The following is a 15,953-nucleotide window of genomic DNA, read 5'->3' as shown; positions in this document are numbered from 1 at the left end:
AGTAAAACTTACTTACATTACATCTAACCCACTTGGATACCCTAACCTTGAAGAAAACTAAGTTAAGAGATTGTTTCCTGAAGTTCATGCTACTACATGGCAAATGATAATTATAAGGCCTCAGAGACATACACATTTAGTAGCTAGCTATATACTTGCTTGCAATGCAAAAAGCATAGATATTTTGTGCTCTATAGATATTAAACGACATGAAAAATTTGTTACATTCTTGAGACTTCAAAATATAAAAACCAAGGACAAATATCTTTATAATCAGTACTTGATTTCATTATGCAAAGAATATAATAGTTATAAAGGCAAAATAATTTACATAGTCATGTAAGTTCATTTAAAGTTATTCATCACTTCTTCCGTCCTTTCAAAGCTTTTGATTTTCTTTTCCCTTGAAATACAGGTCTAGCAGTTACTAAGACTGTGTTCTCCTCTTCGTCACTCGAGCTGCTGCTTCTGCTTTTCTTGGCCACTTTTTGATTGAGGACCTTTTGATCCCCACCAATTTTTGGGCTGCTATGTTGTGAATCGCTGTCCGATTCCTCTGCAGAGTGGAAAGCGCTTATACCACCTCCAATAAATCCCCCTTGGGAGCTTATTGGATCCGATTTCTCTTGTAACTGTTTTGTAGATCTTTTCCTCTTCGCGGACTGGGCTTTGGCATTGTCTGTATGCGATTTCTGACTTTCTGTAGCCTTTTCTATAGCAAATTCCTTCTCCATTAATTGAGTTGCATCTTCCACCTCCAACGCATCGCCTTCTTTTTCCTTTCTCTTCAAGCATGTAACTGCCCTGCGTAATCTCTGGCTCTTTAAAGCCTGCACCTCGTGTTGTTCCACTCGGAAAAAAGTGTCTATTCGAAGCTGAGTCTTAAACAAAACAACAACAAAAATACACCAACAATTTAACTGCAGCCACAAGTAAATGGTCATTTTAAAAAAAATACATTTTGACAAATTTAAAACACCATGCAACCAAAAGAAGAATTATTCTAAAACACTATTTAATCACCATCTTAATACCTCGCAAGGAGGTTTGAAGGTTAACAATGAGGGGATATTTACGGGACTCAAACAGATTGTACAAATAACCTGGGCCATATATATCATACATACAATTTTCACTTTGCCCCCCTCCCCGATTGTCCTTTTAGATAAAGAAGTATCCCACTTGATATAACCTAAAACATGTAAAAAGGGAAGATTAATGAGAAATGTTAAGTTTACCTTTTGTGAATTTAATTGTTTCAGTACTGGGAGCAGAACTTCGTCGGTCTTTGATCGATACCAGCCAAAACGACTCTCACAGAATGTGAATTTTTGTTAAGAAAGCAGTTATTTACACAACAAAAACAGTGCAGGTTATACAGCCTGCTGAAGTATTATCTACTCGGTTAAAGAGTGCCTTCTACCAATTGTTTTCAATTTTAAAAAGTCTTAGTTTTTAAATATTACCCCATTTGTATGTGTTCTAGCTCTGTTATCTTAGCCCAATCTACAAGGCAAACACATCGACTCAGAAAGGATTTAACTGAAGAAGCGGGACTTCTTTATCACGTAGTTCCTTTATAATGTATATTCGGTTTAATTCTTCACTTACAGCTGTTTAGAGAATAAACCTCTATACTAGCAGTTAGTTTTTCAAGGTAGAAGTGTGATTACACTTTAGGACCACATGTGATCTGTCAACATAAAGCTTCTTATGCTAATATGTTTATTGAACCTAAAAATCCAAGGCAGGTTATTGTTCTTATGAAAAGTATATCATGTGCACAAAGGATATTCTCGGATTTGCTCCAGGTCCGGCCTTCCCCATGAAAAAGCTCCCTGGGAATCATCCACCGTAGGGCGCAGATATGCCTCGGCTACAGCTTTATCTGGAAAGCAGGGATGTAACACCAGGTCTCTCAGTTTCTTTTTTACTTTGGTATCATGTGGATTAGGTCGGATCTTTTTGTGTTTCTGGGCTTCTGTCCACCAGTCCCTGAAACAAAATCATAAGTAGTAATTAGGAAGTAATTATAGTTTATTATGTAAGTATGTTAACCTCAAGACATTGAACTATTACCAATAATGTTAAAATAAAGAAATTAAAAAGGATAATCCGAATAACCGATGCCTTTTTTTTCCCAGGTACGTCCACTGGGGCAAGATTTCTGTTTCTACTTACATCAACATATAACCAAAAATAATAAATACGAACTTGGCCCTGCATAGTAAAATCTGACATTACACAAATTCCAGGAAAAAGATTTGAATAGGGTCCTGCAAGCTTTCCTGATACAGAATATGAATCATCAATGATCCTACTGCTGGATTTGATTATTTTATTCAGTCCAAAATTTAAGATTTGCAGGGCCATAGAATAAAAAGTTAATAGCCAACTTGGTCGTAATGTAGAATTAACTCACCTACATTGCCTCAACTCCAACAAGCAAAAGGTTTTCAGGATGTGAAAGAGACATGGTTGCAGACAAGGGGCATAACAATCATGGTCACAGGTGTCTACTCTAGGGGGCCTTGACAACCCCTTGCCCCCTCCTATAAAGTCACTAGGTTTGGATGATCTTTACTCTCTCCCTGCATGCCGTGTCTGACTGATCCAGCGCGCAAGTACAGACATCACAGCCACTACTTGTATGCTGGAGGAGTCTGCACACAGCATGGAGGAAGAGATACACACCACTCCTGCAGGTAAGTGGTGTGGGGGCAGGGGGACAGGCAGGCTGTTTGGGGGCAAAGATGGCACAGGCAGGCTGCCTGGGGGCACTGACAAGCTGTATGGGGGCAAAAATGGCACCAGACACGCTGTTTGGGGGGAAAGATGGCACTGTGGGAGATATTGATTGGTGAAGTGGTGGAGGCCCAAGGCAATTTTCGCTCTGGGGCCCTGTTTCTAATTACACCCCTAGGTTGCAGATAAGTCTCTTTAAAAATCAGAGACAAATAAAGATCCCCATAGTTATAACTGTTAAAAACTTTGGTACACATAATATATCCAGGTACATGACATAAATGGAAGTAGAGGGAAATGGTTAGGAAAAACTTATTTCCCAAGAGAAAATTAAATTACAGAAATGCATTTCCTTAATTTGGTTATTTTATGAGCTGGGGAACAAAAGAGGAAGGATCTAACACATGGAAGATAACTCACTTGAATTTTACGAGAGACTCCAGGCCTTGTCCAGGGAATTCATTGAGAATTTCCATAGCAGATACATAACCAACAGACGGGATGCCTTCTGTGTAATCACTTCCCATCAGATAGGCTAAATTTATTAACCTTGAGCGGTCTAATCCTGCAAGGGGGTTTCCAAGACAAAGAAGCGACAGGTTACACCACCAATGAAAGGAGAATCATCTCGGCTTGTGTTTCAAGCATGTATGGACAATTGCAGGGGAAGAAAAAAACAAGACCAACAAAATGCTACAGACAACAATATAAAAAAACTTTTACAATGCATACAGAAAATACAATGCATTTATAAAATATATTACAAATATATATATATATATATATATATATATATATATATATATATATATATATATATATATATATATATATAGACTCATATTGAGGCTAAATGACAATTGGAGGAATCTTCCTTACCCAGCTGATTCTGAATGTCTGAAAACTGATAATGCATCACATATTTGTTTTGAGTGAAAAAATTCTTATACACATGACGCGCCCCAAACAGCCATATATCACTGTCATCTGTGATCGTCCCAGAGGTTTGATCCGTCAGATCCAGGATGGCACACTGAGCTTCTGCCTCCATCGGGGCCACAATGAATGGGATGCCAAACAGACGCAGGAGCTCCTAAAACAACAGGGGGAAACATCATAAAAGGAACACATTAACACTTTGAGCAAATAAGTCATTCAAAGGATGGAATTGGCTCTAAATGAACTTTACTAATCATGTGGCTGCTTCCTCTCTGGAAATGCAGCAAGGTCTTAGTTTATGGTCCAGCTTCTTTCATGGCTCAGATATTGTCAAGAGTACAATATGTTGTCTACTGCGTTAAAGCGGAAATATATTCTTTAACCCCTTAAGAACATTTTTTTTTTTTTTCTTCTTCGTACCCTTTGTGACCGAGGCGGTTTTAACATTTTTGCGGTGCTTGTGTTTAGTTGTAATTTTCTTCTCTCTCATTTACTTTACCCACACACACATTATATATTGTTTTTGTTTTTCAGGACAATAAAGTCTTTTTTCAGATTTTGATCATATAATCTAATTTAATTAAAAAAAATAAAAAAACACTTATTTGAAAAATATTTGACTCATTTTGACACCCATGAGTATTTAAAATGCTAGTATTTTATATATATATATATATATATATATATATATATATATATATATATATATGTATTTTTTTTTTTATTTTTTTTTACATTTTGTTGGAACTCTTATGGTAACATCACTAGAGAATGATTTTTGCACGTTACCACTTCATTTTATTCCATTTTATTCACATTGCGATTAGTAAGCTGGGGTCCATTGACTTGCATTGTTGAATGCAGTGCCTGCGAGGGATCCTCTTGGGAACTTCTTTCTCGTTTATTTTTTTAATGGGCACCACTATCTCCCTATGGGGCTTGTCGCTCTCCGGAGCGACCACTCCGGTCGCTGAAAGCTTGGCTATTGAGGCATTTTAGAAACACCGGTTCGGCAGCATATGCTATAAAGCAGATGTTGACACATCGGGGTGGGATCACACGGGGTCCCTGGAGCAGATTTCCTTGTTGCTGAATGTGTCGACATCGAGGCATTAAAGCAACATTGTTTGAAGCGAGAAGCCTTTACTAAGCTCATTTAATGCCATCGGTCGTTAAAGTGTTAAAATTACTCTGTAACTTTACCTAACTGAACAAGCCTATCTTTTGCTTGCCAATAACTCCAGATATCCTTCCTTGATGCCATTATAAAGATGGAGGTGTGCAAATAAATATATTGCCACATTAAAAGTAACCAGACAATAACTGCAAAATTACACAACATGGGTCCTCTACACCTTGCCTTTTGGTTATTGTCTGCATAACCCAATGTACAGCGCGGGGTGAAATTATCACTTGTTCTATTCTCTTTTGTACAAACCACGTTATTTATGCCCAAAATATACAGTAAGTGCCAACCTGGCTTTCTAAGCACATCTGGCCTGTAACCGTTGCAGCCACCCGCTCCTGCTGCTGCCTCTGGGCCTGGAGTGAGGTCTGCTCGACAAACAGATTGTTCTCAAGTGACTCGAGTTCCTCCTGCCGAAACAGAACAATACAAATACAAGACATGTATAAGTAAAAAGTATAGGGCTAAGATACAGGTACAACTACCCGAAACAAGCAGTCATTTACAGACTTGGGTGTGACTGATTATTTGGTTTAAAGCCAAAAACATTTTCATTATATGATCAGCCTTTTTGTCTCCCTAAGTTGGAAGGACAAGTGCACCCTACAAAACCATCTATGTTACATTGTTGTTATGGATTTTGAAGGATAAGGGTATCGTCCCTCTTGGTAAGGCTGGTGCCCAAATTTATGGGCACAAGAGTGTAATTTCTAGATTTACATGGGTAGCCAAATTACACGTATTCAAACACCAATTCCATAAAATCAAGGTCAATCAAGTATCATCATCTTTAACTAAGGAGTACTTATGCAACATTCAATGACAGATTACAAGAGAACGTGCCATTCCTTTTGTTGAATGGTGACCATGAGATTTAACACAAACAAAAAAAACTTTATTACCATGCTAAGATCTTGCCATTCATTCACAGCAACTTCTTCATCATCATCAGAGACTTTCTCCTGTGGCTCCTCTGTATTGTCAGCCATGAAAGAATTTCCCAAAGAGCCGTCAGAGCCACGTGTGTTACCGGTGGAACTTGGTTCTGGAATGGATGGTTTGGTTGAGGCTTCTTTTTCATCACTTAGTATTTTAATCTCAGCAAGCTGTGAATCGCTGTCACCCGCATCACTGTTCACATCAATAAAGCTACCTGATTTAAAGGGAAAAAAGTAAATTTCCTTCATAAAAACAAGAGACGATGTTGCAAGCAATACATTTATTCCAAAACACTTACTCAATGTGGAATGACATCTTTCTTTCCATATATTTTTAATGATGTAACGATCAGAAGAAAGGCATCATGAAGCATCTTACCATCAGAATCTGATTCGGCTTCCTTATTTCTTGCAGATTCCTCTTCGCCAACCTCTATACTTTCCGGAGTCATAGGAAAGTACATGGCGTCTGGGTTATTACTGCTGACTGGCTCCATACGCTGTGCATTATCTTCATTAGGTTCCGTGGATGCGGCTGAAGGCTTCAAAGACTCTGTCGTTGACTTTGGGTGCATGCCGCCTTTAATTATTTCAGGTTCGAGGTAAGTGGTGTTGTCCACTACCAATGCATTAGAGACAGAGGGACGAGTATTACTCAGAGGTGCTGAAGATTCTACAGTTCGTTCCGGTTTACTGTGTTTTACCGTGACAGGAGGATTATCACTAGAGTTCTGTGTACTGATCTCTATTTTAGCAGGTATTCCTGTGGAAGGATCTACATTTGTTACAATAATTTCTGGTTTATTGGTTTCTAGCACCAAAGGAGTCAGGGTAGTTTCCGGTTTAGCGTCCACTAAATGGCTCATGGAAGAAGATGAAACAGATTTATCCTGGTCGGAAAATAGATTCCTTTTAATTCTCTGCTGATTCAGATCGATGTCAACTACTTGCAGTTTATTCTGGTCAAGTAATAGTTCTTCTTTCTTTGAAGCAGGGACAAGCTTTAAATTATGTTCAGTACTTTTCAAGCACTGTGTGGGACTGGGTGAAAATTCTGTATTTTGTAAAGGGGCAGTAATAGCCAGATCATCATTCTCTTCTTCAGAACTGCTGATAATTAGTGTCTTTGCCTTGGACCGCACTTCCGTTTCACTTTCATCTCTAATCTCAACTGCTTGGTTTTTAGAACTTGTGTTTGGTTCATCTTCCGCAAGTGCTTGCTGAATGGCTCGCATGGTCCTAGGTGACACATTGCCCTCTATTTCCCCAACAGACCTAGATGGCATATTGTAGCCATCAACCTCTCCCTTTCCAAACTCTTCTTCAGAGCTGTTCTCCATCATTGCTTCTTGTATAGCAAAAAGTGTTCTTGGTGAAGGTGGTGCTGCTTCTGCCTGAATGTCTTTGTTATTCTTAGGTTTACGAGCAGATGCTAACTTTAAATCAAGATATGTTTTGGGAGCAGTATCTAAGTGAGCAGAAGAAACCGCCTTAACGGTAGAATCTTCTTTCTTTTCCTCCTTTGCCTGGATTCCTAAGGAATAATAAAATCATTAAGTTACAATGGTGTTCTGATATTACTAAACATCAAATTATCTATAGGAAAACGTTACACTTGACATTTGCAGAGGGTTTCCCCCCGGTTAGACAACTTACAAGCTTTCATCAATCTATCTGGGGTCTGGGGATGGAAGCGATCGTGGCGATCCTCACTCTATCTTATAGGGGGGCAGAAATGGCTTTTTTTTTTTCTTAAGCAAAACTAAATTGGGTATATTGCCAGGATTCAGTGACACACTAAATAGCTGGAATCCTTTATTGTCTAAATGACTAAAACCTACCACTAATTAAAAAAAAAAAAGCACCTTTTTCAGGTATTACTGAATCACAGCATCCATAATCCTTTTAACATTACATACATCCCCATGTCTATCGTGCATTGAACATAACATACAATTTTAATCACAAACAATGCTGAAAAACCACCAATACAACATTCCATAAAACTTACAAAATACAAAAAAAAATTTTCAAGGAGCATCAGTGGACTTTCGGGTAAAGCAAAGAAGGAAAAACCTACATATTTTTTGTTTCGCTGGGGTGGCTCATGAAGAGCAGGTGTTATCTGTCTAATTATACCTTTAATTAGAATGTAATGAGACGTGTCCTCCGAGACCAGTCGCCGCGTTTCCACCTCTCTCATAAATCCCCCTTCCGTCTCTATCTGAGCACGGACCTCCCCGCTGTACTGCTGGCTCATCTCTTCTCGAACGTTCCGAATGCACCTGTTTAAGTCGTTCTTTTTCAGCAGACCCCTTAGCTGATAGCGCGAGAAATCGTTGGAATCCTTCAAGAGAATATATTGGTATCAGTCATCAGAAAATGAAAATAATTTGTTTATGATGGTAAAAAAAAATGCAGGCTGCCAAAGACTACAAATAAATACGATTTCTGATGAAGGCATTATGACATTGGGCAGAGTTGGCCCCGTTCCCAAGGTTTGTGTTTTTGTCTTGAAAAGCGTGTCCTTAGGTTGTTTAGTCTCCTAGGAATAATCTGTGATGACATACAATCTGTTATTTTGTGCAAAAAGCATTTAAGACCAGTGATATACGTTTTATTCTCTTTTGTGCCTTTTCACCCATCACTTTCTACGCAGTGCAGAAAAGAGAAGAGGCGTTCATCCTATTATACGTGTAACTTAAATTGCATCATATTACCTTTAGTGCACATTATAGCTGAGCGGTCCCGTTAAATTTGCGTGATGCCCCCCTTGCAAATGCAGGGAAGGAATCTATAGAATCCTCAGATGTGTGAATCCTCAGGCCCGGGGGGGGGGGGGTTGGTGGTGTCAGGGAGCTGCAGCTTCTTCTTCCTAACACATAGTTAAGTGCTCGGAGTGCCCCAAATGCACTAATACATATTATGGGATCGCTCACTGAAGAGTCATCTCTCAGCATCCAGCACCTAAGCCATTGTATCCTCTATTACAGTGCTTAGATGCCACTATCAGAGCGCTAAGTTCAATTACCTGACTGAATGTACTGTATATTCATTCATGTTTTGTTACATTTTATTTTTAATTTTGCAAAGGAAAAGCCCCAGGACCTGGTGTTTATACAGTACCATCAGATTCGGCAATGCTGTGCGGTGAAGAACGTGAAGAACCATGAAAAAGGTGAATACAGCGGCACCAGAGTAAAAACTGGCAGCAGGTACGTTATAAGCACAAATGGCGACATCTGCTGTCTATCTAATATATAAAACCAACCAGCAAATAAAAACCATTCAGATAGAAAAAAAATGCAACTTGTGCCATCAAAAACATGTAATTCTGTGAACCGATACCTGATGTTAATTTAAAAAATAAAACATTTAAGACTGCATTTACAGTTAATAGAGTTAGACTACTGGCCTTCCTCTCTCTTGACCTTAACATCTCCTTAGCACTACCATTACCTCTACCACGCATGCCTCCAGGACGTCTCCTGAGATACACCTGTCCTATGGAACTCTTAGCAAACCAGAAGGAAACAAAACACTATTCCTACCTCCAATATCCGGTAATCATAACCTTCTGGCAGATTCATGTTTTGTACAATTCTTGTAGTAATTTCACCAGCCACTAGTCAACTATGCAATATTTGAAAAGTTCAGAAGGGAACTGCTCTTCCTCCTTATCCTTAGCTAAAGAGAACACATCATCTCAAACGCATCTCACATTCAACTACGTCTATGACCAAGCAGTCCTGAATCCCAAACTATCGTAACTCTATACATTGACTAAGCTGTCATTTAAACAAAAAATCTGTGTTTTATGCTTAAATTATTACGTATATATTTAAGCAGCATAATCTCAACTCTTTTTAAGGAGGCCTGGCCAAATTTCACCCAGGTAGAATCTATGATGGTGGACACAACCATGTAGTCATGTGACGGTTTGAATACTTGGGTTAATAGGAAAGAATGGTTGAGATGCCGAAGTCCAGCTGTGCTTCCACACCTTCTTTATTAAGGGCTTGTGGTCTTTGGTATAAAATAGAAATCACTGCTCTGACATCTCCATAAACAGAGGATGTCCACACTGACATTTCTGGATAGTGGCTGACATTTGTTGATTGGGGAAACATCTAAGATACATTTTTTTAAAACATTTCTTTTACCTCTGGCATTGCCTCAAGCAAAGTCCGTCTTCGCTTTGTGAACTCTTTCATGTCATTCAGGATTTCATGCTTTACTTCCGGAGGCAGGCTTTTGAAGTCTTCAGATTCAATGTCCACAGAATGAGGGTTTGCAAAATATTCTTCCTATACATTAAAAAAAGTCATTGAAAAAGAATGACTGAAAGGAGACGATGCTATTCTGCCATTATATCTGGAGGTTGACAGTATTATTATTATTATTTTCCCAGGAAAGAACAGGGGTTTACAAAGTAGAAAATGTATAGCGAATGGATATTGTTACCTGCAGGATCTGTTTCTGAGTCATTCGTTCCTCCCATTCTCTCTCTTCTTCTTCTTCAGAGCTAAGAGATATGGGCACACAGAACGTATGTTATAAGGACACGACATGCCAGTAAAGCAGATTTGGTGTTCAATAGCTCATTTCACATGGATTATCCAAGACACTAGCGGTCCTCATAGCAAATTATGTTTACTGGGCATGTTTAAATCATAAAACTATTGAAACTGCAGAAAAGAAAAAAAAAAAAGTATGATGACACAAATTAATTGGTGCCAAACAATGGATGACAGATTGATTTCTGAAGATCTGAATAAAGCTATAGTATTTTATAAAGCTGCCAGACCACTTACCGATAGATGCCTACTAGATTTTGTTGTCTTATAGCAACTATAGTGCTAAGTAGGTATGGATGGACTGGCCATGGCAAATCATGAGGCAGGTCCCTGGGGGCCAACTCGCCCTGCAGAAGCCAGATTAGCTGAATACAGAGGGTCCTTGCGTATCTTGCATAGCTCTTCTAACATGCCGATAGTTGGAACTTTGCACAGATTGAGCGATTAGACCACTGATACCACTTTGTACAGGACTCCTTAATCCTAGAAGTCTGATTGCATTTTAGATATTGTTTTAACACACAAGTAAAGGGATGCTGTAATGATGGTTCTTACACTTAAATTCTATGGCTAGATCCTTACATTCCTTAATCTGCACAACTACATATTATCCTGAATATCAGCTTCTTTTTCGTGGGGACTTCTGATTTTGAGGCTTCTAATCAGACCAAGCTTAAAGTAAACAGGATTTCTTTGAGAGAGTGTTGGGGCTATATTCAGTTTAATACCAATGACAAACTGGATAACCACTAAACATAATAACAAACAGAAATGCCATTGCCTCCAATACTTAACAGTATAGTAAGAGTGTCATAATTACCTATTGTTATCTTTCACCTCTAGTGGAGGCAAAGCATATATGTCATCCTCTTCTTTTCTCCGAACGTGAGAGAGGCTAGGATATTCTTCCTCCTTGCTTTAAGGAAAAATGTAAAAAAAAAACATATTTATCAGCACTTTTGGACATAGAAGTGTCCACTTCCAGTCCATGAGGGCTGCATATGCACTGGGGTTTCAAGATAGTACTGGGTCGCAGTTCATCGATACACAACATTAACACACATAAAAATGTATATTCTTGTTTAAATAATTATGATTTATTTTAAATACTCTATATTTGTCTCAATACAAGCCAAAACCTAGGAAACTTCATGCATTTATTTAAATTATTGTTTCCACTGGGGAAATATTATAAAGTTATCCCTATACCGAGTTGTAGCACATAAGAGTTTTGCGTGCATTGTTTTAGCAAAAGAGATCATAGATCTACAGATTAAAAATAAAAGCTATATCCTTTTTAAATTTAGATAACATGCATGATTACCCAAGTACAACTATCAATATACATGATGACATTCAGTAGCAATTCTGCAAGCAGATGCAGAGAATGGCTAAATGTAACATAGTGAATATCTGAAAGAATGTGATAAGGATACATTGTTAAGTGCTTACATTTGCATAGGGTTCTGTAAAGAGTTAGTGATGTAATTTACTAAAGAGTTAGTGATGTCATTTACTGAAGACTAGAATCCCCTTAAAAAATAAAAAATAGCATTTTATTGGTCGTTGGTCAACCAGATACATGCTCGGTAACACTCGGAATATATTCAGTATTAGCCGCATTTCGGGAACGCCTACCACTATACTTTTCAACCATTCAAGATAAAACCTGTAAGGGGACTTTCCCTTCCTTCTTCCGTTACCTATTTTAGGTTATTTGAACTCACTTTCTAAAACGTTCCTGGGGTTCATTGGTGGCATTACCATGATGAAGTGAAGATACAGTATATAGAACAGATATCTTCTATAAGAATAAGTACTGAAGATGATCTGGAGGTTACTGTCCCTTAGGGATCATTATATCATTATTGTCTGAACCTCTGGACCTCGATTAATCTACCTTTACCTGCTTCCTTCTGTCAATGCAGCTTTAATGGCTTGTCTTTTCAGAAAGGTTCTCAGCAATTTGTCGCTCGTTTTTTTAGCTTCATCGGCTGCCGTCTCCTTCTTCTGTCGTCTCTTCGCCTGGAGAGAAAGGGCATTTGGAGAAGCCATTACGCACCAGCTGTTCTACCCATGTTGGGAAGCTAATTTGCTTTGAGGCTTGTTTTTCAATAGCAAACAGACTGACAAGCAAAACGTGTTATTCAAAATGGTAAATGGCTGCCAGGATAACAATGATCAGGAAAGACTAAGAGGACACAATATGTATTGCTTGGAGGAAAGAAGAGCCAGAATAGAAATGGTTTAATGCTTAAAGGGACTTAAAGTACAGGAGGGAAGTTTATTCCAAATCCAAATGGAGAGGGTCAGAGGTTTAGATGTAATGTAAGGAAGATTTACTTTACCGAGAGAGTGGTAGAGGCTAATAGAGTAAGGCCATTTAAACACGCATGGGATAAGCATAAAGCTACCCTGAATCTAAGGTAAGATCTGAGCTTTACATCAAGAAAAATGAGCAGAATGGTCCTTATCCGCCTTCACAAATGTTTGTTACAATGTTTTACCTGACTTTATGCTCTTAAAAGGAAGCTACATTTAAATTACAATTTGGTATTGCCTTGAAAATGTAACACATTTGCTTGCATGAGGCACATTTCTTAGGGTTAGAATAATATACAGTGTGTGTGTGTAATTATATGTAATCATATTCTTTATTTTAACACGTGAAAATCAAGCAGATCTGCTTCGATCCTAAATGTTTGGTTAGGTTATAGAGCTTGAGTTCTCATTAAGGCATTGTCTGGTGTGGAACTTAATGCATTGTTACAAAATACCGACGTTAAGGTCCCAGGTGCATCATTTCTAACCAAATAAGTGCATTATAGGTAATTTACTGACCAGGGTTTGTCTTTTCAGCAGAGGAGCTTCTCCATCAAACACAAATATTGGCCGGATTCTAAAAAATAAGAGCTTGCAAAGTCGATGAAATAAGGTCAACAAATGTGCATTTTGTATGGCGTTGCCGTGGCGATCTCTGGCTCCTTTTACGGCTTGGTTCAGCCAAATGCTGATATCTTAAACCATCGTTAAGGGGAAAGAATTGTCACAGCCAATTAATATTTGCGAACATTTTTATATCACAATCAGATTTGGGGCCAATACAGACCAATCGAAGAATTATTACAGTTAACGGCCAAATTAGATTAAAGGTTTTGTTCACAAAATTTTAAACTACAATATTAAGTGAAACCACATTTAAAAAAAAAAAAGAAAACATGGAAAAAAATTAAGGATGTTTATTAAGTTACTACGGCAAAAAATATTACCCAATTGTGTGTCACAGAGCAATTTAGGATTCCCCGAAAAAATAGAAATATGGCAAAAAGTTGACATGCTTTTTTTTGGTGAATTATGGGTAAAAACAGCAGCTTTTACACTTTAACGTTAGTAACAGTTTTTGGACTTTACTTGAAGGGATGGCTGTCGAGCGCCGGTTATTAGTATTTTATTTTGATTAAAATTCTAATCATTTACATAAGTTGATTTAAAAATAAGTATAAATATGTTCATTTTAGATTTTTCTGAAAAAAATGAAAAAAAAAAAAGACTGTGTTCACTAACTAATTAGTTCAAATAATACTGCCAAACCCACACATAGTTCTACAATTATATATTACAAAACACAGGAGCTGAAACAAAATGTTAGTATTGTTTTAAAACATGGAATTAAATAATTCAAAATCGTCATTATAAGTAAGCATTTATTCAGTGCCGTAAAGGATACCAACAGCAAGGATTTTCCCTTCCAATGTCTCTGGATTTATGGGTCTTCCAGAACATTCTAAAAGTTTCCATAGTCCTTGGACTCCCATTGCCTTTCTTCAGCTTCACCTACAAGTCACACATGAACTTTTGTTAAATGAAATGTCATTATTGGTAATAACATACAGACACAAAATAAATATAATAATATATAAAAGTTTAAAGTAAAATACTAATTCTTCCCAGTTTCGGTAACGCTGCTTTCATCTGAAATATTGTGGACTAACTATAATACATTACAGCATGTCGTTGATGGGCTGTAGAAAGATGAGATACTTGGACAGTATATAATATAATATAATAGACATAACCGTTTCTCTATTGTGATTGAATTCTTGCGGCAGTTAGAAAATCAGTAAATACAAACATATAGGACTCGAGTTGTGTACACACCTTAAAGATATACAACAAATCCAGCAACCAATAGGAAAATATTAAATTGTTGATTTATCCGACACCCAAATCAATTAGCATATTTCAATTGGCAACAAAATGCTTCTGTTCATAACCTGCGGCCACAGCTTTCATACATTTTTTTCATATAAACGAAAAGGTTTTATTAACATAAATATATAGAATGTTTATTAAACACTGTAAGGAGAGGGGTTTATTCACTAAAGGGAGAGTTGTGTTTCAACATCTTGACTTCACTATACATTACAAAGGGTTAACACAGCCAAGTTTTTCCAGCAAGAAGTGCTGAGTTGGCCCTGTATAATGCAGAATTCATAAAACCTTGCTGATTTAACTATATTCTTTATACAAGACCAGCCAAGGTCCCCCTGCAGCAGAAACACAGCGGGGTTGGAAGTCGAAAAGCTGAACAACATTCTCCCGCAAACGCTCCATGTAGTGAATAATCCCCTGCTCCCTTGATGTTACCTACTTAAGGAGAACTTGTCTATAAGCAGAGCATGCTAAAATGAAATGCAAACAGATGAGGATATATATATATATATATATATATATATATATTACCAATTATATAAAATGATTTATTTTTACTGTAACAAACTACATGTGCCGTTTGTTATCAAGGAACACAATTCACACTATATATATAAAGCCTATTCTACAGCGCTGCACAATATGATATACAACCAATTTATATATACACATACACAGAGAGAATTCTAAAAATTGAGATTTTGCTTTATTTACTAGAAATTAGATAAGGTACTGTGTATCATAGTGACAAATGCTCTTTCTGGATTAAATAATTTGGATAATTTCCTCTTTAACCTTCTGAGTGCCATAAAGTGTTGCTCCACATGCTTAAATAATCATACAGCATCGAAGACATTAATATGTTATAACAAACAAAACACTTTGACAATTTAACTATGCCATCAATAAATTGCTCAAAAAATACTAATTCCATATTTTAGCACAATATATGTTTCAGGTTTGAGAGATTACACTGCACATCTAGTACATTCCTTACAGAATCAGTACCGTTTGTCCCTGGTTAACAAAAGTCCAACAAGATGTATCAGTAGCATATTAACAGTAAATTGATTATTAGTTATTGATTTATAGCGCCATCATATTCGCAGCGCTGTACAATGCATACTAATAAAGCAACTTCGCCTAAATATTGCCAGCCTAACAGGTTTATAATTTTAAATTACCAAATCGCGTTATCTGGACATAATTATCACGACTACAAGCTACCTTCTCTGCCGGGAGACTGCTGTCAGCACGACTTTCCCCACGAAACCCCCGAGAAATGATCGCTACTCCTATACATGCATTTCAACAAGCTGCTTTGTTTCCTTCGGTACTTCCTGTGTTTGCCTCCGT

The 15,953-nt window shown here is 37.5% G+C and overlaps 1 protein-coding gene across 1 annotated transcript; it reads right to left on the bottom strand.

Annotated features, from left to right (window-relative positions):
- Positions 1–264: 264 nt before the first annotated feature.
- ERCC5 (ERCC excision repair 5, endonuclease) lies at positions 265–15,927 on the bottom strand. Its single transcript, XM_053455307.1, has 16 exons — positions 15,825–15,927; positions 14,113–14,219; positions 13,227–13,402; positions 12,292–12,410; positions 11,206–11,301; positions 10,273–10,333; positions 9,972–10,115; positions 7,948–8,155; positions 6,188–7,342; positions 5,773–6,023; positions 5,161–5,280; positions 3,625–3,838; positions 3,166–3,310; positions 1,795–1,995; positions 1,239–1,323; positions 265–881 (listed from the first exon to the last, which is right to left on the bottom strand). The coding sequence occupies exons 2-16, from the start codon at positions 14,198–14,200 to the stop codon at positions 363–365; spliced, it is 3,582 nt and encodes a 1,193-aa protein (XP_053311282.1). The 5' UTR covers positions 14,201–14,219; positions 15,825–15,927; the 3' UTR covers positions 265–362.
- Between the last annotated feature and the right edge of the window lie 26 nt (positions 15,928–15,953).

Source organism: Spea bombifrons, chromosome 2 (assembly GCF_027358695.1).
Source record: "Spea bombifrons isolate aSpeBom1 chromosome 2, aSpeBom1.2.pri, whole genome shotgun sequence".
NCBI lineage: Eukaryota > Metazoa > Chordata > Amphibia > Anura > Pelobatidae > Spea > Spea bombifrons.
The sequence above is the reverse complement of the archived record's forward strand: the minus strand, read 5'-3'. Positions and strand labels throughout refer to the sequence as shown.